Genomic DNA, 21,094 nt, shown 5'->3' on the forward strand with positions numbered 1-21,094 from the left:
CATCAAACAAGAAAATGGGTTTTGATCATTTTTTATTATTACCATTGAGGAGAGTTTGAACCTGCGATATAGGTTGAAAAGAAAGATCATATACTCTAGAATAATCAACCGTTTAAATGGGTTTGGATCTTATGAGATATTTGAAAGGTCTTTAGTTTAATACCGAAAGGTCTAACGAGCAAGTTTACAATCGTCTTCCTTTTTCTAGTAAAAGGAGGATTCTTGGATAATGATTGCATACTAGTATATTATTACGTGTGACATGTGTTTGAATTCAATGCTCATGAAACGTGAAACAAACATCAATCTCATTGTTGAAACTTCCATTTCATTTTCTCTTCTGTTAATATCACTTGTGAAAGTTTAGGACTTTATCTTTTATTTCTTTTTACAAGTGATATTAACAGAGGAGAACATTAAATGGAAGACCTTGAATGTCGAAAAAAATATTCTTTAATTACTTGGAGATAAAAATCCTAGGATTCAATTCTTTTTCGATGAATGAATTAAAAATTACAACTAAAAGTTGAAAAGAAAGGAAAGGTCTTGAGTGCAGAACGGAAAACATAATGTTCTGGCTAAACTAGCTAAACCCATGTATGATATATTCAACTTTGCGCGAAAAGATTTCAGCTCGTTAATAAATATGACTATCCTCACGTTTGCAAAGAAAAATGGGTAATAAGAAAATTTTAAGATGCTAACAAAGTTATTTATGGGAGAAGGGGCTTGGGAGCAATAAGATTTTTGCATCTCTTTGATTTCAAATGAAAATTGAAACAAAATAGTGCATAGTTCAGGGGGAAAAAGTGCAAGACCACAAATAATATTTCTTTCAGTTTGTCCGCTTTCAACTTCGAAGCACTTCCAATCAATCGGAACACGAGACATATTCATGGCCACGTTCAAAACCACTCAATATATCTAGAGATTTTTAATATAACTGGAACACGCGTTAATAATTTAAAAAATATAATTTCTCATTATTTATATAAAAATATGTATTGTATTATCTGTATTCCGATAATAATAAAAAAAATTCCCAAATATACAACGCCAAAATCAAATTAAGCTACCTCTTCCAACCCACACACGGAGAACACGAAACTCTCAAAAAATCATCCCTTCTCTCTCTAGAACTCCAAATCCTTTCCCTCTCTCTATAAAGTTCTCCACATGAGAAGGTGAATTGAAGAATAACAGGGAAGGCAATGGCTTTTCTGCTACCAAACTTCTCTCCCTCCTCCCCGCTCCTCCAAACCAAAACCAAAGAAAAACCCATTCACCAAACGCTCGCCCAGACAAAACCCAGTTTTTCGTTCTCTCACCTCTCTCCTCTCGCCAGCGTACAGACGCCCACTTTGTCGGAGGGTGCGCAGCTTAACACCTCCAGGGTTGCGCAGGATAAGCAGCAAAGGGACGACTTTTATGTCAATCTTGGCCTGGCCGTACGGACGCTTCGTGAAGATGTCCCCTTGATTTTTTCCAAGGACCTTAATTATGATATTTATAGGTAATTTTCTCATCTGGGTTTCTTAAATTTTCTTTCATAGTGTTTGGTTTGTCAGAAAGTTCGTAAATTTGTAAAGAAATTTGATATTTTTAGAAGTTTGATGGATGTAATCATTTGATATGTTATTGGAAATGTAGAGTTACATTTGTTTGGATTCATTTGTGGAATTTGATGAATTTCAGGGATGATATAACATTTACGGATCCTTTGAACACATTTACTGGCATTGAGAATTACAAATTGATCTTCTGGGCTTTGAGATTTCATGGAAAGATTCTGTTCCGCGATATCTCCCTCGAGGTATATAGGATTTGGCAGCCTTCGGAGAATGTGATACTGATTAGGTGGAACATGAAGGGTGTTCCTCGGGTTCCATGGGAAGCGAAAGGACAGTTTCAGGGCACCTCGCGGTATAAATTGGATCGAAAGGGCAAAATATATGAACATAAAGTCGATAACTTGGCGTTTAACTTTCCACAGAAGCTCAAACCAGCTGCATCAGTGTTAGACTTAGTAGCAGCTTGCCCTGCAAGTCCTAACCTGACATTTCTGTGGGGTCCTGCGGATGCGTACTCATCTTCGTGGTTGGAGTTTTATCGAGCAGTGAGGGGGACTTTGAATCGGGATGGTTACTTGCTTCCACAAGATGGTTTGGTCAGCTGATTAGCTACTTCAGATATTAATCTATACGGTAGAATAAGTAACGTATATGAACTTGTGCACTACGTTTTGTATATGTTGGTAGATAGCAGGTCATGGTTTTTGCTGAAGAACAAGGTTGTACATACATAGGGAGATCCTGCAGAGTTCAATATACTTCTTGTGGTGGTGGAGGCAAAGAAGCGAGGGTACATTTTTTGAGCTTATACAGGTCGGAATACTATATATGAAATCTTGCTTCATTATATAAATTTTGTTTTGCGTTTATAATGTTGCTTTACATGATCGATTCTGCCTCCTTTACCGCTTGATTGTCTGGTCCGGTCACTGTTATCAGTAGTTTGTTGTCATCACTAATATCAAACATGCGTATGTTCTACTCGTTGTTATGTTAGTCTCTTCCAGATTTACATTTCCATAGTACAAAAACCTCGATGCTATCTCTACTTGTGACCTTTTCGCTTCTTTACTTCAAGCCTATCAAGCTTTCGGAAAATGTTCTGCTTGATATCATCCACGAAGCTTCATTTCTTAACAGAAACTGCTGTCTAACTAACTGCATCCCTGACGAGCCAATTTCGTGCATTTCAGAGCAAATAAACCGGTTATTGAGTCGAAAATCAGTTCTGCTATGTCCAATGTGAGAACTGGTATGATTTTTATTTAAAACGGGAATCGAATCTAGGATCTACCGTCACCCTACCCTTGCAACTTGAGTTCAAGCTCATCGGGAAATTTGTTTGCTTTCGTAAGCACGCATGAGTCATTAAAATCAGATTATGTAATGTTAATTAAGAGCTAATTTTGATCTATCAACAGATAAAAGGAGAAAATGATTGATCTATGCAATGTGTACCATTAACAAGAAACTAGATTCACACAACAATGGTTGTTACAACAACAATGTTCAGTTCTCACATCATAATTTCTTAGCAACAACTATATGTTGTTACGCTCCTGTGAGCTCGTAACGTCAACGCGTGCAACACAACACACCGATGTGAACTGCGGTACCAAATGAACAAAGATTTTACAGTCCAGAAAACCATAGAGTAGACAGATAAATCGGGTAAGACGAGCACGATATACAAGCAGAATTTTGTCCTACCACACAGGCTTCAACAACAGTAGGGGAAAACATGTCTACTAGATGATGCTGAAGTCTATATCTCTCGAATTGTTAGCATTGTTATCTTCGCTCCTCTGAGCTCAATCAGAGTGGAAGTGAGTCCAAGGGTTTTATCGCTGCAACACCACTGAGATCAGGGCTAGAGTACTTCTCGTATGTGACCTTCAAACGTCCCACTCTGGCAGCTTTGTGAAATCTTAAGATCAACTCTGCACAGTCTCTGCAACAATCAAAATATTGATCGTCAATGTTCATTCCGAAGCAATTACTAGGTTAGGAACAAAAGTTATTGACTTAGGTTTTGAAGAAGTACCTGATTTGGGATACTTCATAGCGAGCGTGTTTGCAGAGCAGTGGAGTCCAAGCCGGAGTAATCTGCAGGGTGCACCTTGCGACATATAGCGCTGCTGCACACAGCAGCGAGGGCTTGAACCTTAAAGCTTCATATTCAACTAAGCACAACTCGATGAGGTAGAATGCCAGATGTTCAAGCTGCAGCAATGTCCACAAAGCAACAGACTATTAGCAAACTTAAAGTTTCACTCAGATATGACTTTATTGTTATCCAATCCATAACTAATACTCCCATTAAGCTGTCGTATTCAACCAATTATACTTATAGAGTTAATCGCTAATCAAATTATCAGTTTGGTATACCTTTGTTTCCGACTGAGCAGCCTTGAGAAATCTTAACATGAAGACATAAGGAGTAGGTGCATTAAGACGAAACTTCAACTTTTTAAGAAAAGCTTTCTCCTGAAGAGCAAATCCAGTGTTTACTGTTAGGACAAGTGAAAAGGGAACTATAGAATGCAGCAGGACATTTCCCGGTTCTAAGAAAAGCACATACCATTCCAAGCACCTGCGCTCTTGTGTATGTCTCAGCTGAGATGCTAATTAAATCTTTGACCTGTAATTTTTCATGTTGTAGAGAATTAGAAAGAAAACATGAAAAATTCATCCGAGTTGAGATACTGATATTTACCCTCGGATGCCAAAAGTCCTCGTACTTCGATGCCAACAAGAGTGCAGTGAGACCAACTAACTGCATGTCATCCTTCTTAATTGTGACTTGAGAAAGATATTGGTCGAGCAATGTCACCATGAGATAAAGAGTTTCTTGCATTAACTCAAATTTGTGGTGTACCTGATCCCGGATGAACCAAAAATGTTAGCACAGAAAAATCAAGGGGATAGCCAGCTATTAGACATGATGATATGTAAAATTGAACTAAGCAAGACGGAAAGGAAAAAAACATGACAGTTTATCGGAAGGTAAAACCAGTACTTCAATTAACCAGTTGACCAATATGCCTCGCATATGAGGAGTAATGTCTGCCTGAATCGACAACAAATTTTCTGGAGGTGGATTCTGTGCCTGCAGTTGAAAAGCAATGTAAAAAAGCCAAGAAGTCAGAACTAGCACTGCAGGAGAGGAACAAGAAAGTGGAAACAGGAAAGAACTAGAACTACATGAAACATAGTTTCAACCCATAAGACAATCATGAAAGTAAAATGGAGAAAAGTAACGAAAACTTGACAAGACCTATGGACAATGATACTGAAGGCCAGCATGAATTGAGTCCCTTTTCTCATGGGGGAGGTAAATTGTTGAAAGTATGAAGAAAATTTTGAAGCCTACTATCCTTACCAGACTAAGATGAAAACAATGGTATTAGAGAGAGCATTACGATTACCTCAGAAACCCAGTAATACTGATAGATCTCATCAACATAATCGGAAACTTCCAGTTGATTGCAATCATCATCAATGCTTGGTAGTTCTTCCTCCTTCATAGCTTCAACACGTTCCTCTAGTAACTGCAATTAGGCATAAGTGTGATTAAAGTCCACAAATAAGAATAAAGGCGTCACTAGAACATGGTAAGCCCCAACCTTTGATCCGGTCATCAGTAGAGATGTGTAAGATCTCCTCCTATTTGACTTTCTCCTGGAAATGATAGTTGAAGCACTCTGTCTGCTGTTTTCTTCAGATGGGAGCTCTACCTGAGTGGCTTCATGCTTAACATTATCAGGAAGGAAAGCCATAACGACTTTTTCAGTTTTGGATGAAGTTGCAGCAGCAGAAACTAATTTGTTTGGACCTGATGCACCCTTGGATTTCAAAGTCCTTTGCGACTCATGTGCTTTCAGTGTGGACAAAGTTGGCTGGATCATAATAAAAATAAAGGGAATATAAGTAGAACGTACATTGATTTCATATAGATCTAACATGCCAAGAAACAAAGTCAGGATGATGCAGTATTCTCATATTTATAGATAGCTGAGATAATGTACAGAACACTAAATAAAATATAATAATGTAAAGCAATCACTCAGGTAAAATGATAAAATGAATGCACTGCCATGAAGCTTCAAGTTGATGCCAATACGGTTGCTGTGTTGAACAATAACACAGATTCAACAGATTTCAGGGACCAAATGTCGTAAAAACATTGATAGATTGTTTCAAGTACTGAAAGGAAAATATGGCAATGCAATTGGAATTGTTTTACTGTTTGAAATAGACAACGGTCGAGCAACTATATGTCACAACTGGTCCAACAAAATGACATTAATTTTTTTCCCTTTGGGGGAGCTGTGACATGAGTTTTATATCTGATTACACTTACCCTGACAGAATTTCTTGGCAATACACGAGCATTTGAATTGCGTTGACCCCTGCAATCTCAAAGCACATGCAAATTATTAATAGATAGGAGGCTCGCCCTTGTTTAACTAAGACATGAAAGATTAAATGATCATTCAATGAAATAGCAAGTTAATGAATGTAACGAAACAGACACTCAATGAAATAGAAAGTTAATGAATGTACTAATTCAAACAATAATAATAAAGGAAAAATAAATTGACTACAGGAGCCCATCAAGACTAAAAATAAACTGACAACCTAAAACCAACTCTCCAGTGTAGCCATTCTAAATCTACTCTCCAGTCTAGCCATTCTAAATCTATGTACGCTGTGACTTTCAAGACTTGTTTTCACATGCAGCATTATGAAATCAATTTTTTAGACACCATGGGACAAGAACAATGATAAATTTCCTTTTCTAGAACAATACTGGAAATATTTAAAATAACTGGGAGGAGCCACAAGTTTCAGAGAATTTGGGAGTGAACTGCAGAATACATGTTCTTTGTCTTACTCCCTTATAGTTTTACTTCTAAATGCATCTGCTGTTATTTGTTTTGAGCTCTGAAATTGAGATAGTAGTTGTACTTGAGAGCAAATAATCCTATCCATAAAAATGCAAGAAAGATATTGCCAGTCCATTCATTCAGAAACAAAATGAGATTTAATGGAATAAGGAGCAACATCAGAAAAATCTTTTAACTGGATTTAAGCGGGAAAGAAAACTAGTAGTATGGATCAGTCACTTACATAATCACAAAGCCATCACTCACTCGATTCCTCAACAGATGGCTCCTAGCATTAGCGTTTACTCTAGATGCTACTTTCTTGCCAACTTTAACCTTAACTGTATTCCAAAATGCCATTTGGTCAGACATCCTGTGCCACGCACTTGTCAAATTAAATAATTCACACCATCTTACCATTACACTCACTTTTCCTTTCAGAATTTTCAGAAGTACCAGCATTGTCCTACAAGAAGGAGAACAGAAAAAGATAAATGTCCAACTTATAATCCTACTCCCGTTAAACTAAACCAAAGACCATAAATATAATATATCACACCAACCTTTGGAATACTTGCTTGTTCAGGGTTGACCTTTAGCACTGGCAGAGATTTCCTTTAAAATGGAGAGGGGAAATAGAAAATACGTCAATATCAGATGCACATCTTATTCATGGTAACTAAACAAACATGCTTTGCATATCAGATACCTTATCGGCTTAAGCGAAGTATAAGAAGTGCTCCTGAAAAAAAAATAATGAAAAGAAATTTAATCAAGGGTCCTTATAAATGTTTAGTTTCATAAGCATGGGAGCCAGAGAAGAATTTTTTGAAGGCACAACAAAAAAATTGTGGCACAAATTCTAATTTCTAATAAAGAGGTGGAAAACAAAGGTTGTTCAGACCTGCCATCGGTAACAACAGACTCACGGTTTAGACCAATATCCTTGGTCCCTTGATTCTCTGAAAGGGCCTTCAAGTCTTTAATACCTAGAGTTTGTGCATAATGGAAGATTTTCAAAAGGTATTGTTTAATCTGGGAAAATATAACCACATTTCGGATGTATTAAAGTTACCTCTCTTGGAAGTCTGTAACTTAGAAGCAGCTTGGCTAGGGCTTTCTCGCCCTTTTCCCTGACAGAAGTAACAAAATAATCAATACTTACAATTGGAAGAATATATTGCAATATATGAAAATGATTGGCATTGATACTCGCTAAGCCTTTCGAGAAAAATAAAACCCTGTCTTTGTGCTGTCAAACATACAACGGGACAGTGGAAAAAACAAACTGAGTTGACCCTTAAGAAGCAAAACATGGACAGGAAAAGGAGTTTTAAGTTTCGCAGATGTATACCCTGTTGAAGGGTTGAAAATAACTGTGAGATCTTAAAAGTAGTGGAGATAATTGGCATATGAACCCCTCATATGCAGGCTCTTTTTTTTCTTATTTCAGATTACAGAGAGAAATATCTATTGAAGTCAGAAGAACAACATACTACACAATCATGTACATAAGAGAGTTACAAGGAAAAGGCATGCTAGGATTTAGCATTCTTACCAGGAAGGATCTTCTTGATGATAAATTCACAGTCCTAACGCCTGTACCCACTGAAACCCTAAAGAGATACAACAAATACAATACTAGATTAATGCAAAATCAAAGGGTCTTGAGCCTGCTCACATCTTTGTTAGCATCTATAGTTATATCCATCGGTATGCATATATACCAAAAAGTATTGACCTCACAAGTGCAAATAAATATCATGATATCAAATGCATACCGCTGCAAAGATTTAATTCTCTCACTTTTACCAGTCCTGCATTGAAGATAGCCCAAACTTAGAACTTCTTAGCTCAAAACCCAAAATGGAGGAACTACTGGAGCAAATGAGAAGGTACCAACATTTTTTTAGAGGCATCACCCCCTACAATCCTAGAAGAATTGCTTTTGACATTGCTAACATCGGCCAATGCTCTTCTTCCAACATTTGCATTTGCTAAGATAAGGACAACACGAATTTTAAGAAGAAACTGATTCAAGATGTGTAACTCAACTAACAAGTACAGTCTGGTTTAACCTTACCTGCCGAGTTACCAAGTATGCCTTTTCGCTTCTCCATACTTTTCAAACCAGCCTTGATAACAAAACAATTTACAGAAAGAGAGCAGTAAATATACAATTAAAACAAAAACTCCTTATTACACAAGAAATAACACTCCATACCAATCCACCGCCAAAAAAAACAGATGAAGGAGGAGGTCATTGGTTACCTTTAAAGCAGCTGTATTCTCCTGTGTTGATACTTTGTTAACTGCTGCATAAGTCCTGAAACTAAAAGGGGCAAACAAATATAATTCTCTTACAATCTAAATGGTTGCCAATAACTAAAACTTAATGTTCTAAAACAACTTAGATATTGTTTAAAACTATAACATTCGATAATCAAAATGAAATTGCACTTACCTGCTCCCGGCATCAGCTTTAGCAGTGTCACTTTCTGTATAAACCTTAAAACTTGCGACACCAACTGCTTAAAAAATAGAAATATAATGTCAGAAATCAATAAATCACCACCACAAGAACTTTAAACCAGCTGAAGAACCAAGAATTGCGGTTCCGCACCACTAGAGCGTGTCGAGTTGTCTTTTCCCACCCGATTTTGTCCTACGCTGAATTTTGGCTGAAATTTTGAGAAAACCCAAGCAGGTTTCGCAGATGTCAGAATCACTTTCACCCAAAAGAAACACCAGAGAAAGAAATCAAAGACAGTTAATCGGGAATCGAAAATCTTAGGCTTTCTTTCTGACCTTAGTAGCCAACATTTTGCTTCTCTCTTGAAATGTCACAGCGCTCTGTCGATGATCCAGTTTCTTGAAAGACCGAGAGAATTACAATCAATTCATGCTAAAATTCAAAAGAAAGCAACTTCCAGAAAAGAAACCCCAAATGTCTGAAAGCTAAACCCTAATTTTTTCAAAAGAACTCGAATTTGTATGAACAGTAAAATTCAAATTTCAAAAAGCATCACTAATTGAATCGATCCTTCGAATAATTCGATTTATAAAGAATTAATTGGAAACGATAATTTCTTGCATAGATTCGTAGAAGGAAGCGTACCTTAAACGACGTCATTTTGGAGATAGATCTTGCTCTTCTCAGATTCTGATCTTCGGAGATGGAAAGGAATGAGATCAGTCGACCGTTGCAAAGTTCTGAGTCTTCTCCTTAAAGCGGCGATCTTTATTTTCGTTTTTTGAAATAAGGATACGATTTTACTTTACTACCCCTGTCCTCAAGTTTTTGGTCAAAGGTACCCCCTTCTTTCCTTATTACAAACTCTTCGTTGTAAGATTTTCTAAACCAAAAAAGAAAAAGATTTGAACATTCTTTCTCACCTCATACACATTTCTCTAATCTCATAGTCGTTTCGACCTAGATGCTCATTTTAAATTTGTAATACAGTTTTAATATCAAACATGTTTAAGTTAACCAACTAAACTTGCTAATTTAATGATATTTCTCTTTTCAATGTTAAAAAATGTCTACAGATCTTCACTTATTAAAAGAATATATAAGTAGTGTTCAATGCATGTGACAAAATCCAAAATTATTTGATTAGTGATGGACTTTCCATGTGACAAACCAAACCAAATAAGTGCTCAAAGCCTCAAACCACAAATTATAAGTTATAATTTGTTCCATAAAGTTTAAGGAATATTAGTTGTTCTCGACCACCAGCGTTAGGATATACCCACAATCTCGAGCCGAAAAGACTTACGCAGGACGTACCCACAACATTCTTAACGAAGAACATGGAAAATAACAATGTAATCAAAATTATAATTGCTCCAGTTACTCCTTAGTCTAGGTTGCACCTGTAGTTGCTCCCTCTTCCAGATTCATTCCCTTTAAACCTATCAAACTGGTTTGTGAACACTCTTACGATCTACACCAAAATGATTTAGGCTTCTGCGTCTTCGTGTTGTACACATAAGAGTTTTCTTCCTTAAAACAATAGAAACTGAACTCATCACCATCAACACTCGCTGGAATGATCAAACCTTGACCTTCAGGAAGAGGCAAAAATTTCTCCATAAATTTGTCTTCATGTTGTACTATAAAAATCATATGCGTTTCGTACATTTAAATTTTGGTAAAATTGAGACTGATTTTGATCGGGCATAAAGAAAATTTGAGAGGAAGAGAGTAACTCATTTAAAAATGAGACAAGGAGATACACCCAGACGGAGAAAGAGCGGCAAGTTTAAGAGTGAGCGAGGATTAGAACAACGAAAGAATAAATAAGTCGAAAAGAGGAGTTCTAAGGGCAATTTTGTAATTTCATTCAACACGCAAATTACATTTTTGGTCATATGGTTTGACTCATTTTCCACTTCAGTTTGTGTCATTTCAATTTTAGTAAATTTACTCTAGCTAGTTTCAATTTCAATAATGTTTTTTTTATAAAACGATATATTTACGCTAAGGGGTAAGGGAATAAATTTGTATCAAACTTGATATTTACAAAATTTAGATATTTTACTATTGTAATACTAAGTGACTAGTAGTAATCAAGTTTAAATCATATGCTCGGTTGCAAATGGTGGATAGCTCTATTAGTTAAAGCATTCCTCTTTAACCCACTATCCCCGTGTTCAAACTCTCCCTATTAGTTAAAGCATTCATCTTTAACCCATTGCGGCGGCCCCCCGGGACAAAATTATATGCTATATGCAGCAGCTGGATAATTAAAAGGTTCAAATTCAATTAACATAACAACATTCTTAAAGAAGAACATCCTCTAGAAATTAACATAACAACATTCTTAACGAAGAACATAGAAAAATAACACTGTAATTGAAATGCTCCCAGTTACTCCTCAAGCTTGGCTGCACTTGTAGTTGCTTCCTCTTCCAGCCTCATTCCCTTAAAACCCATCAAGCTTGGCCTATGAGCAGTCCAACGATCCACACCAGAGTATAAATACTTAGCCTTCTGCATCTTCGTGTTGTACACAAAAGACTGTTCTCCCTGAAAACAATAGAAACTGAAGTCATCACCATCAACATTCACCGGAATGATCACATCTCGACCTTCCTGAAGAGGTGGAAGTATTTTCTCCATGAACTTCAACGGAACAACGATCTTTTTCGGGCTCCATTTGTTCTCCCTGGAGTCTTCACACACCAAGGCATGAAGGGTGGCATTTACTATCTCAACCACAGCCACATGCTTGTTCCAATTGATGACGCAAACTTTGTTCAAATCGGGAAAAACTCCCTGAGGTAGGGTTGCTGTTAAGACAGACTCATCCACCAGATCAAGGCGTTGGACTTCTAATATTGACAGATCTTGGCCATCTCTTTTCATAAACTCAGCAGAATAACAAACCCTACCATTCATCTTTTCAGCTGCAAAAAAATTACATCTCACTACCCTTCTGCCTTGTTCCTTGAGCAAACCCTGATTTGGGTGCTTCCAGGGTCTCCACTTCTCATCTTTCCCAGCGGTCATAATTTGAAACCCTAATTCATTGTTCTCGACATATAAAGTTACCACTTTGATCTCACCAGTCGATAAATTGAAAGCAGATGACATTCTTCTCGCACCCTTATGAGCTTCAGGCAAGTTGAGTACTCGGCGGGTTGCCGGATTTCTGATGCGGCAAAGGTGACTAGTAATATGCTTCTCCAGAAACATCCCAGCAACACGTCCCATGCCCTCGTAATTTGAATCAAAGTAAGGGGCTACATGGTTCCTTTCGCTTTTAAGTCGAAACTGTAGATGGATAGGACTGACCCGTTTCATGTGCTTTAAAATGAAGTTGTATTCTTCAATCAAAGAGCACCATGTTTTGCTGACACACTTGAACCGGAGTAATGCCTCTACCGGCAACCAGCTCAGAATCTCAATAATGATTTCAAAGGGAAGCTTTGGTTCTTCTGGTTTGGGGTCCAATCTCCTCCTCCTCCTCCTACTTCTCAGGTGGTAGCCGTGCGCCATCTGCATATGTGTGTACCACAATGCTCATTGTAAATCGTTAAAATCGATAAATCTTAAATAAATGCACTAATAGACTCCGAGTATTTAACTATTTATGCAAGTTCAATTGATCCTATCTTCCCTCTTTTCTCTTTCTATCCCTTTGTCAACCCAATCTTTCTCCTATGATCCTCCCTCTAAAGTTTACCTTTTCCAATCCAATCATTTTTTAGTAATGTGAGATTTTTAGTTGTTAGTTCGACTGTTTTTGGGTGCTAGGCTTGCTACTTTTGTTTCTATGATGTCTTATGCATGGTGTACACTTAGGCTGTGTTTGGTTGGTGAGGAAAACGGCTTGGGAAAGATAAATTCTTTTCACATGTTTTTTATTTTATTTTTTTTTAAGAAACGATATAATAAATGTTAGAATATAGGGAAAGCAAACTCTTGAGGCTCTATGTTAATTTGTTTTTTTTTTTTCAACATTAATTAACATTTATTATAAATATTATGACAAAATTGTCCTCATTTAATGATGAAAGATCAATTATACCTACAATATCTTCATATTCCACTTTCTTTCCTTCAACTTTATCCCTATTAATGTATAATCTTTTTTATCCCTATTAATATATAAAAGGTTTTTTTGTTAAAATAGTCTCTGAGATTGGTATAACTTCGCAATTGGTCCTTGAGTTATTTCCTCGTCAATCATTTTCATCATTTCAAAAAAAATCTCTGTTAAATAATGACCAAAATTACAAAAATACTCTCATTTTTTTGTCAAATAATTTGTCCCATTATTTATTAAATTGAGAGTATTTTTTATCATTCTGGTCATAGTTTTTTCACGAAATGATCAAAATGATTGATAGTGAACAAATCCAATGACCACTTCTATTGATTTTAAATCTCAGAAACTAAAATGAAGAGTTATGTCAATTTTGAAAATTATTTTGACTAAACTACCTAAATAAAATATCAGTATCTTCTAGCAGATTTCCCGTTGGTACCCAACAGTGTAATCGGGAAAGTGCATTGCTCATCTTCCTAAGAGGAACACATATAATTATCTTATAGTTTATTAAATAAAAATTTTCTTTTGATACGAAAAATAAATAATCAATAAAAAACAGTCCACCGCTCTCACATCAAATTGTCAACAAAGTGAAATTTAAAATATTCCTGTTTTTTAATATTTATTTCAAGCAGATATGGCCATCATCATGCTAATCTAATAATCTAAGCATTAAAAAATCAATGTAGCTAAAAGAAAGTTAAACAAAACAGAATGTAGCTTAGATTAAGGATTTTTTTTTATTCTTTTGAGTTTTCATACTAGAAAATTTCCATATTAACAATCATCAATAAATCATCAATAAACCAAGTCTAAATGAATAACTCATTTGACAACATAAAATGTATGATTTTCGTACCTCTGACTTTTGGTTAAAATTGAGATTGAGATTCTGATCCAGTGAAAAGAAAAATCGAGAGTGAGAGATTTCTGATCCGGTGAAAAGAAAATTCAAGAGTGAGAGAGTAATTCGTCTGAAAATGAGACAAGGAGATGCACTCAGAAGGAGAGAGAAAATTCCAACCAGCGGCGGGTCTACGAGTGAGAGAGGATTAGACCAACGAAAGAATAAATAGTAGCCGGAACGAGGACTTGTAGGGATTTTAAGGGCAATTTAGTAATTTCATTCGACACGCGCATATGGTTAAATTACATTTATGGTCCATATGGTTTGACTCATTTTCCACTTTGGTTTGTGTCATTACAATTTATAGAATTTTTTTTTTTTAAATGCAATACTATATATACACTAAAAGGTAAGAGAATAAATTAGTATCAAATTTATCATCCACAAAATTCAAAATTTTCATTTACAAGTAAAGAGATATATCACTATACTATAGTACTAATTAAGCGGTCAATTGTTATCAAGTTTAAATCTTATATTCTTTTAAATTATAATGTGAATTTGTGAAGACAAACTAACCATGTCTATTGTCCAACCAAAGTGTGTCATGTTGATATGAGCTCAATGTTTATAGATTAGCCTTGACATCGTAAGCAGACTGCTATCTCAACCCTAATGGACGAAGCAGACATCATGTCCCTCGAACAGAGAGATGCGTCTACCCCTCGCAACTCTGTCCGTATGGCACCTAAGCACGCATGAGAATGCTCTACTGAGTCTCTACCATGTCAAAGTACTCTCCCGCCTGATTCCATGTTCGCCAAGATTATCCCTTGCATGTCTGAGTCCAGGAACGAGTCAATGACCTCTAGATAACTCTGCCTAGGCTGGTCATCTGCAGAGGGTTACACCCTCCGCCCGGTAGGAAGACTGCTCTGCCCGTCAACTTGCCTAGCCTTTTTTTTTTTCACAAACGATGTTATTTACACTAAAATGGTGGAAGAGTGGGCTAAGCCTCATAATAGGCTAGCAGTAATATAATTCAAATTCAATAATAGTGAGAATCGAACCTAGCTATGACCTCTCACTTACAATAATAAGTTAAGATGCATACTACTAGACTCTAGTACTAAGTGACATCAACTTGCCTAGCCTTGCAAGCTGATGATTTATGGACATCCTTCTCTATAAATAGTCGAGTCACGTAAAGAAAGTGATAACGAAAAGTTGAACTCCGAACTATCTAATACATTCAATTTCCCTTAAATACTTTCCGAGTTAACCATCCGAGACCCTTTGGCAAATTGATCTTACAATGTTATTTGTTATGAAAATTTTTCGGTCAATCCGTCATGGCAATATGCAACCACCAAATGTGAGGACATTTTGGGAACCGATCCTCTCAGGATCCAAAGAACTAAGCCTACTCATCAAATGATCTGGGCTATTGAAATTTGACTCAACGGCTATAAACAGGGGGTCCCTCTAAAGTTATAATAATTGTAACCGTTTGATCAAATTTCAATGACCCGAATCATTTGATCCTTGGGCTCAGTTTCTTTGGGTCTGGAGGAGATTCGGTTCCGACATTTTGTATCTCCAAAACAGTTTCAATCATCCCAAAATTGTAAGCGTCTATATATTCTGCTTATTAGATTTGTACGATCTTATTATTGATTAATTGAACAAAAGTAAGGGACTAGATGGAGATAAAAGTTAAAATGGGTCAAAGTATAAAGATCGATAATGTTTCTTTATACAGAAGGAAACATTATATTGGCATCAGTAAGAGTGATCCAATTCCTTATAAGTCGTTACATTTTTTTTAAATAAAATTTAATGTGAGACAATTCTTCGCATCCTCGTAAGACTACATGTCAGTGGTGATCTAAATGGTTATCTATTATAGATTGAACTATGGAAATAGTTGCAATTGCATCAAGAACAAATCGACTGAGACATACAGAATGCTACAACAATGTAGATTAAATTATCATTCAACGATGAAGGATGAATACAAATTATTTTCTTAAGGCTTGAAGAATAAACCAAAAGGAATACAAAAAAAGAATCTTTATTTGAAGTTTTGAACATCAAAAAACACTTGATGAATCAAAACTTCCCTAATAAAACCAACAATTCAGACTGCAACCATATTAGTTATTGGTTTCTCTCCTCTTCATATCATGTATCTTAGAATCCACTTTCGCTTTGAGACGTTGCATGAAAGCCTTATATTTCGGTAGTTCCTCTAGTCCCCAGTTTTTATGTGGCGCAGGCAACAACCGCTTGATCTCTTCCACTTTCTCTCTCTTTCTTGCGTTCCAAGTCTTCGTCGCCATCATCATCGTCATCGTCGTCACCATCATCATTATCATCATCATGACGTTTAGATGAAGTTCCTTCACCAAGAAAGCGATCCAAGACCTTGTTCACAGAGGGGATTCCATAGGCGTAGCTAGTTGTCCCGTGATAAGACGACAACAGCCATCTCGGAACCAGGCGGCCGGGAGCAAATTCTTCGGCTTCACGAAACAAAGCGTCGTGACGCTCCGAGAAGGTGGACTTTAGGCAGTTCTTGCTGTTTATCTTCTCCATATGTCGATCTTCCTGCTTCCGATGAATGGATTGTAGATGTATACACGAAACGTTTCTTCTTGATCTATAGAATTTGCTCAAAAGAATGTTGTGACTTGTGAGTACTCACAAAGGAAGAACTAGGGTCTCTATATATACACGACAGCTTGCCTGTAATTCATGAAGAACTAGAGTTTCCTTTTCTTTGGATTGTCATAAGTCAGCAAAATATGGAATTGCCATTTTTTTTTATTAAATTGATTTATACAATAATATCATGCTTACCATTTTTCTTCTTATTTAATACAAACAGATAATACTAGGAAGACCATCTATTAGTGACACATTACATCATTTGTAAATTTAATCTAAAAAAATGATCTACCTAGGATTACTGGGTACAAAAATTACTAAAAAGGGTAACCGAACCCTTTTTTTATTCGAGAAAGGGTAACTAATAATGGAGGAGTATGACATCATATTTCCTATATTTTGGAGTGTCTCTTAAGCCAACCTGACAAAGAAGAGATTTTTCAATGTGATCGTCACACGAGGTGTTACACCACGTATCTCTATATAAATGGTGGGATATGTGTGTTAAAAAGTTAATAACTTAAAAAATAAAATTTCTCACCACTTACATAAAAACACGTGGTGTACCACCCGTGTTCCCGTCACAACTAAAAACTTCTCCCAACAAAGAAGGGGTTATGTGACCGACTATTACTTGGCAATTTGGCTTTTGTTTATTCCTGAATTTTGGATGGAAGGATGTAGAGAAAAAAAATCAAGAAACAAAAATGACTGGGGTATGTAAATTCATTTAGTATTATGATGGTATATATCTCCACTTGTAAAGGAATTATCAAGTTCGAATCCCAAAAACAGTTAACTTGATGACTATAGTTGACCTATTGTGAGATTTCAGCCCAAATTTCTCTCGTTGTACAAATAAGAACACCATAATGTTTGATCCAAAGTCGTGGACTCGTGGTTCATCTTCAACGTTCAACCAATAACTTGATTTTCTCCGTCATAAGCGAATTTTGTTATTGATGCTTTGGCCTTAATTGGTCAAATTAACATATCCATTCAAAATTCAGATTTCTATAGGGCCATCAAAATTGTTATCCAGCCACAGCAACATACAAAAACTGAGATTACGAACCATTTACGCAACCAAATTAGTCTCAATCTATAGCAGCACTGCCAATTTGCCAGAAGATATTAAGCTATAGTCAGTAGATACCAAAAACTCCTGCATTTCGACAGGAGTAGTAAATCGCTCATCTAACTTGGCCCTAACCCTAAAGCTAAAGTATATCACCAACCTCTTACACTTTACGAGCCAGGGTCCTCTGCTTGGTCGCGTGCTGTACTACTTTTTCCTCTACAGGAAGGCCCTTCTTCCGTCTTACGGCGTTAATTAGTTTCCTTGCAGTATTGGGAAGCATACTAGACCCGTCACCAAACTCCTCAATTTCTTCTTCTGTTTTTGGTACAAAGAAAGGATCTTCTGGAAGTGCTTCCCAGTGACTAAGCACAAGAAGAGCACTTGCAGCACCAGCAGTCCATCTTCTAAGCTCATCTGCAAAACCAAAGCTTTCAGAAACTGGCACATATGCATGCACAGTGAACAATGGGGAGCCTTCCTGCATTTCCTCCTTTAAAACTCTAGCCCGCCTTCGCCCAAGCACAGCGTACATAGAACCCAAATGCTCAGTTGACGTATTCAACTCACAGAAGTACATGGCCTCCACAAGCCGTGGCTTCTTTTGAAGTACAGCTTCTCTACAAGCATCTTTGATGGTTGTCATTACCTGTCCTCTGAAGATACCATATTGCTCAGGTTGGTGGTGGGAGGCTTCCCCTTCATCAGACTGAGCCATCAATGGTTCAATTTTAGCCTCGATAATAAAGGCTAAACCCCGCATAGGTTCATCGCATAAAGGTCCAGCTGCTGTCGCCACTTGAAACCCAGATACTACACTGCTTTCAAGGCTCTCCGCCTCAACTAACAATGCTTGAGCTACTTCTGAAGATGTATCAGCAGGTGTATTGCCAATGCCAGAAGCATCCACAAACCCTAATTTTTGAGATACGTGAGAGGAACCGCAGATGAGGACAGAGCCATCTGAACCCTTTCCTTTGAGGTCTGGAGTAAGGAGGATATTAGGACCTACTTGCGAAGGGCCAAGCGCCCATATCCTTTTAAGTAATTTTTGCCACTTTAGTTTACACTTCTCAACCCGATGCTTGTCGTCATCACCACTTGACAGAATATCACTCTCCACAGCATCCATGATACGTTTCTTCAGTGCTTCAATCGGGTTCTCATCTTCTGCAATCCTTGAAATCTCTGTGTCAAAACTTTTACTGGTCTGAGAAGCTCTACCTCCAAGGATATCTCCAAGTAAATCAGAACTATCTTCAAGCACCTTAGTTAAAGAGGGTGGGAGCTTTATGACTTGCACCTTTATCGTACACCTACCGTTTGCTGTCTTTTTCTCAACATAATCTGAGCTTGTACGAAAGAATTTCAAATTCTCAAGTTTGTCGGCTACATTACCCTCAATGGTCTCTTTATAAGACACAAGAGGTGGAGACACTTCCAGGCTTACCCTTGCAAATCTCTCCTTCAAATCTTTTATGCATCTTTCAAGATGCACCTCTCCTGCAGCAGACAGCACATTTTCTCCCCTATCAGAAACTGTTACCCCAACAAACGGGTCAGCCCGGTTCAGCAGCCGTAAACCCTTAGTCAGTGCACCCATATCTGCAGGATGAGTTGGCTCAATTGCGACTCTTAGAGTAGGAGCAATCTGGAATGCCATACTGGAGAAAGGCCAACAGTTTTTTGTCGATGAAAGTGTTGCACTTTTCAGTATATGCTGGCCAAGGCCTCGAACTGCCACAAGATTCCCGGCATGGGCAGAGGCCACATGTGTTAAGCCTTGGCCCATCATGAGATACAGAGATTGCAACTCAGCCACCTGCAAATGCTTTTTCACTGACTCCCCTTTTAATGGATCATACAAAGCCGAAAGGACAAAAATTTTCTGTCCTGAATAAAGAACCCCACTAAAGATCCTTGCAAATGCAAGGAAACACTCATTCAATTCACCCTCATCACTTACGTTGTTTTCAATTTCCCCATCTAATCCCCTATGTGGAAGTACTTTCATAGGGACAGCAAACATTTTGGATACAAAAGCAACACAGGGAGCTTCAGGGCTCGAATCACAAGCTTCAACGGATTTCCTCACAAGCTCCGCCTCTGCAAGCGCATCCGAATCAACCCCATCACTCAAAACTTGTCTCTTTGGAAGCAACCGCCCTATCCTAAACGCCTGTGCTGCAACCGGGTCAGGCATACACCTCACAACCATCGACAAAACAGCATCTGCAAGCGGAAGCCAACGACTCATCACTGCTTGAAGCACAACCTTCTGATCCTTGTTCTGAAGCTCACGAGGCGGCACATTCAAATTAAAGGACTTAATAACTTTCTCAAGCATCACTTTCCCACCGCCATCATCGTCCAAAGCGGCCTGATAAACCTGCCAGAGCGGCTCAAGCACAAACTGAACAAACATTGGCCTAGCATTTTTCATACCAGCTACACCTTTCTTCCCCACAATCATCTTGGTTTTCGGATTAAAGTACCTAGGTCCCCACAAAGCCTTTGTCAATGCTGCCGCACTCACCCCAAATTTTGAAGCGTAAATCTCAGCAAACTCACTAATGCAGAAACCCCAACCGTCCAAAGCACACACAAACGCCACATTCCCTTTCTGGGGTTGAAACGTATCTTCCTCATCATCCTCCACATCCAAAAAGCTCAGATTTTCATCACTACCCACATCCCCCGCCGGCCCAGAAAGTATAGCATCCACGTCGGACAAGTATTTCTCGCTCTGATACGCACTCACAATCCAATTAACCTCATGAACAATACGCACTAACCTCGTGTAAGCTTCCATGGGGCTCAATTTCAGCTCGGAGATCAGCCGGTCGATCTTGTTCAGCACCAAGCACGGCGTCAGCTTCTCAATCCAGGCCTGGCGCAACACGGCGTGCGTCTGGATGTGGACGCCCTCGACGGCGTCCACCAGGACCAGAGCGCCGTCGCTCAATCGGGCGGCGGTGGAGACCTCGCTGCAGAAGTCCATGTGGCCCGGGGAGTCGATGAGATTGATGGAGTGGTCTTTGTAGTGGAGCGCAATCGAGGAGCTTTTCATGGTGATGGCCCGCCTCTGTTCCTCGTCGAGATAGTCCATGAACCGGAGGCGCCCGGCGAGTTTCGGGTGGACGACGCCGGAGCCGGTTCCGGCGATTAGGTGGTCGGCGAGCGTGGTCTTGCCGTGATCCACGTGCGCCAGTATGCATATGTTTCGGATGTTTCGGGTGTTATCGGCCATTGGAAGAAATATGAGAGCCGGGAAATCGAAGGTTTCGGATTCTTTTTTGGGGCAGACGACGACGATGGCTTGGCCGCGCTGCGGAGGAAGTTCTCTGGTTTGTAGCAATTAGGGCTTTGATAAACACGTGTTATGAATATGAGGGTTTTTCAGTTGTTTAAAGGGTAAATCTCGTATTTAACTCAGCCTTTTTTTCAACTATTTTTTTTTTTGAGGTTCGATCCTCACG

At 38.2% G+C, this 21,094-nt stretch overlaps 6 protein-coding genes across 6 annotated transcripts; 1 reads left to right on the top strand and 5 right to left on the bottom strand.

Moving 5' to 3' along the window:
• The first annotated feature begins 1,045 nt into the window (after window positions 1-1,045).
• LOC137729984 (uncharacterized) lies at window positions 1,046-2,566 on the top strand. The gene is made up of 2 exons (XM_068469046.1): window positions 1,046-1,513; window positions 1,696-2,566. The coding sequence occupies exons 1-2, from the start codon at window positions 1,212-1,214 to the stop codon at window positions 2,174-2,176; spliced, it is 783 nt and encodes a 260-aa protein (XP_068325147.1). The 5' UTR covers window positions 1,046-1,211; the 3' UTR covers window positions 2,177-2,566.
• A 189-nt stretch (window positions 2,567-2,755) lies between these two features.
• Window positions 2,756-6,001, bottom strand: LOC137729983 (putative cyclin-B3-1). Its single transcript, XM_068469045.1, has 9 exons — window positions 5,935-6,001; window positions 5,198-5,470; window positions 5,000-5,122; window positions 4,591-4,680; window positions 4,288-4,449; window positions 4,153-4,212; window positions 3,960-4,058; window positions 3,616-3,794; window positions 2,756-3,522 (listed from the first exon to the last, which is right to left on the bottom strand). Exons 2-9 carry the CDS (start codon window positions 5,348-5,350, stop codon window positions 3,387-3,389), a joined length of 1,002 nt encoding a protein of 333 aa, XP_068325146.1. The 5' UTR covers window positions 5,351-5,470; window positions 5,935-6,001; the 3' UTR covers window positions 2,756-3,386.
• A 488-nt stretch (window positions 6,002-6,489) lies between these two features.
• On the bottom strand, window positions 6,490-9,649 carry LOC137727381 (uncharacterized). The gene is made up of 15 exons (XM_068466249.1): window positions 9,579-9,649; window positions 9,269-9,331; window positions 9,084-9,141; window positions 8,925-8,988; window positions 8,732-8,792; window positions 8,544-8,595; window positions 8,364-8,457; window positions 8,242-8,277; window positions 8,019-8,076; window positions 7,536-7,593; window positions 7,365-7,449; window positions 7,170-7,202; window positions 7,024-7,075; window positions 6,878-6,926; window positions 6,490-6,801 (listed from the first exon to the last, which is right to left on the bottom strand). Exons 1-15 carry the CDS (start codon window positions 9,591-9,593, stop codon window positions 6,701-6,703), a joined length of 879 nt encoding a protein of 292 aa, XP_068322350.1. The 5' UTR covers window positions 9,594-9,649; the 3' UTR covers window positions 6,490-6,700.
• A 1,684-nt stretch (window positions 9,650-11,333) lies between these two features.
• On the bottom strand, window positions 11,334-12,464 carry LOC137728446 (putative F-box protein At1g50870). The gene has a single exon (XM_068467228.1). It carries the CDS (start codon window positions 12,462-12,464, stop codon window positions 11,334-11,336), a length of 1,131 nt encoding a protein of 376 aa, XP_068323329.1.
• A 3,668-nt stretch (window positions 12,465-16,132) lies between these two features.
• LOC137728447 (agamous-like MADS-box protein AGL29) lies at window positions 16,133-16,465 on the bottom strand. The gene has a single exon (XM_068467229.1). It carries the CDS (start codon window positions 16,463-16,465, stop codon window positions 16,133-16,135), a length of 333 nt encoding a protein of 110 aa, XP_068323330.1.
• A 1,066-nt stretch (window positions 16,466-17,531) lies between these two features.
• LOC137729129 (uncharacterized) lies at window positions 17,532-20,991 on the bottom strand. Its single transcript, XM_068467969.1, has one exon. The coding sequence runs from the start codon at window positions 20,863-20,865 to the stop codon at window positions 17,779-17,781; it is 3,087 nt and encodes a 1,028-aa protein (XP_068324070.1). The 5' UTR covers window positions 20,866-20,991; the 3' UTR covers window positions 17,532-17,778.
• Window positions 20,992-21,094: the final 103 nt, after the last annotated feature.

Source organism: Pyrus communis, chromosome 3, assembly GCF_963583255.1.
Source record: "Pyrus communis chromosome 3, drPyrComm1.1, whole genome shotgun sequence".
Lineage (NCBI taxonomy): Eukaryota > Viridiplantae > Streptophyta > Magnoliopsida > Rosales > Rosaceae > Pyrus > Pyrus communis.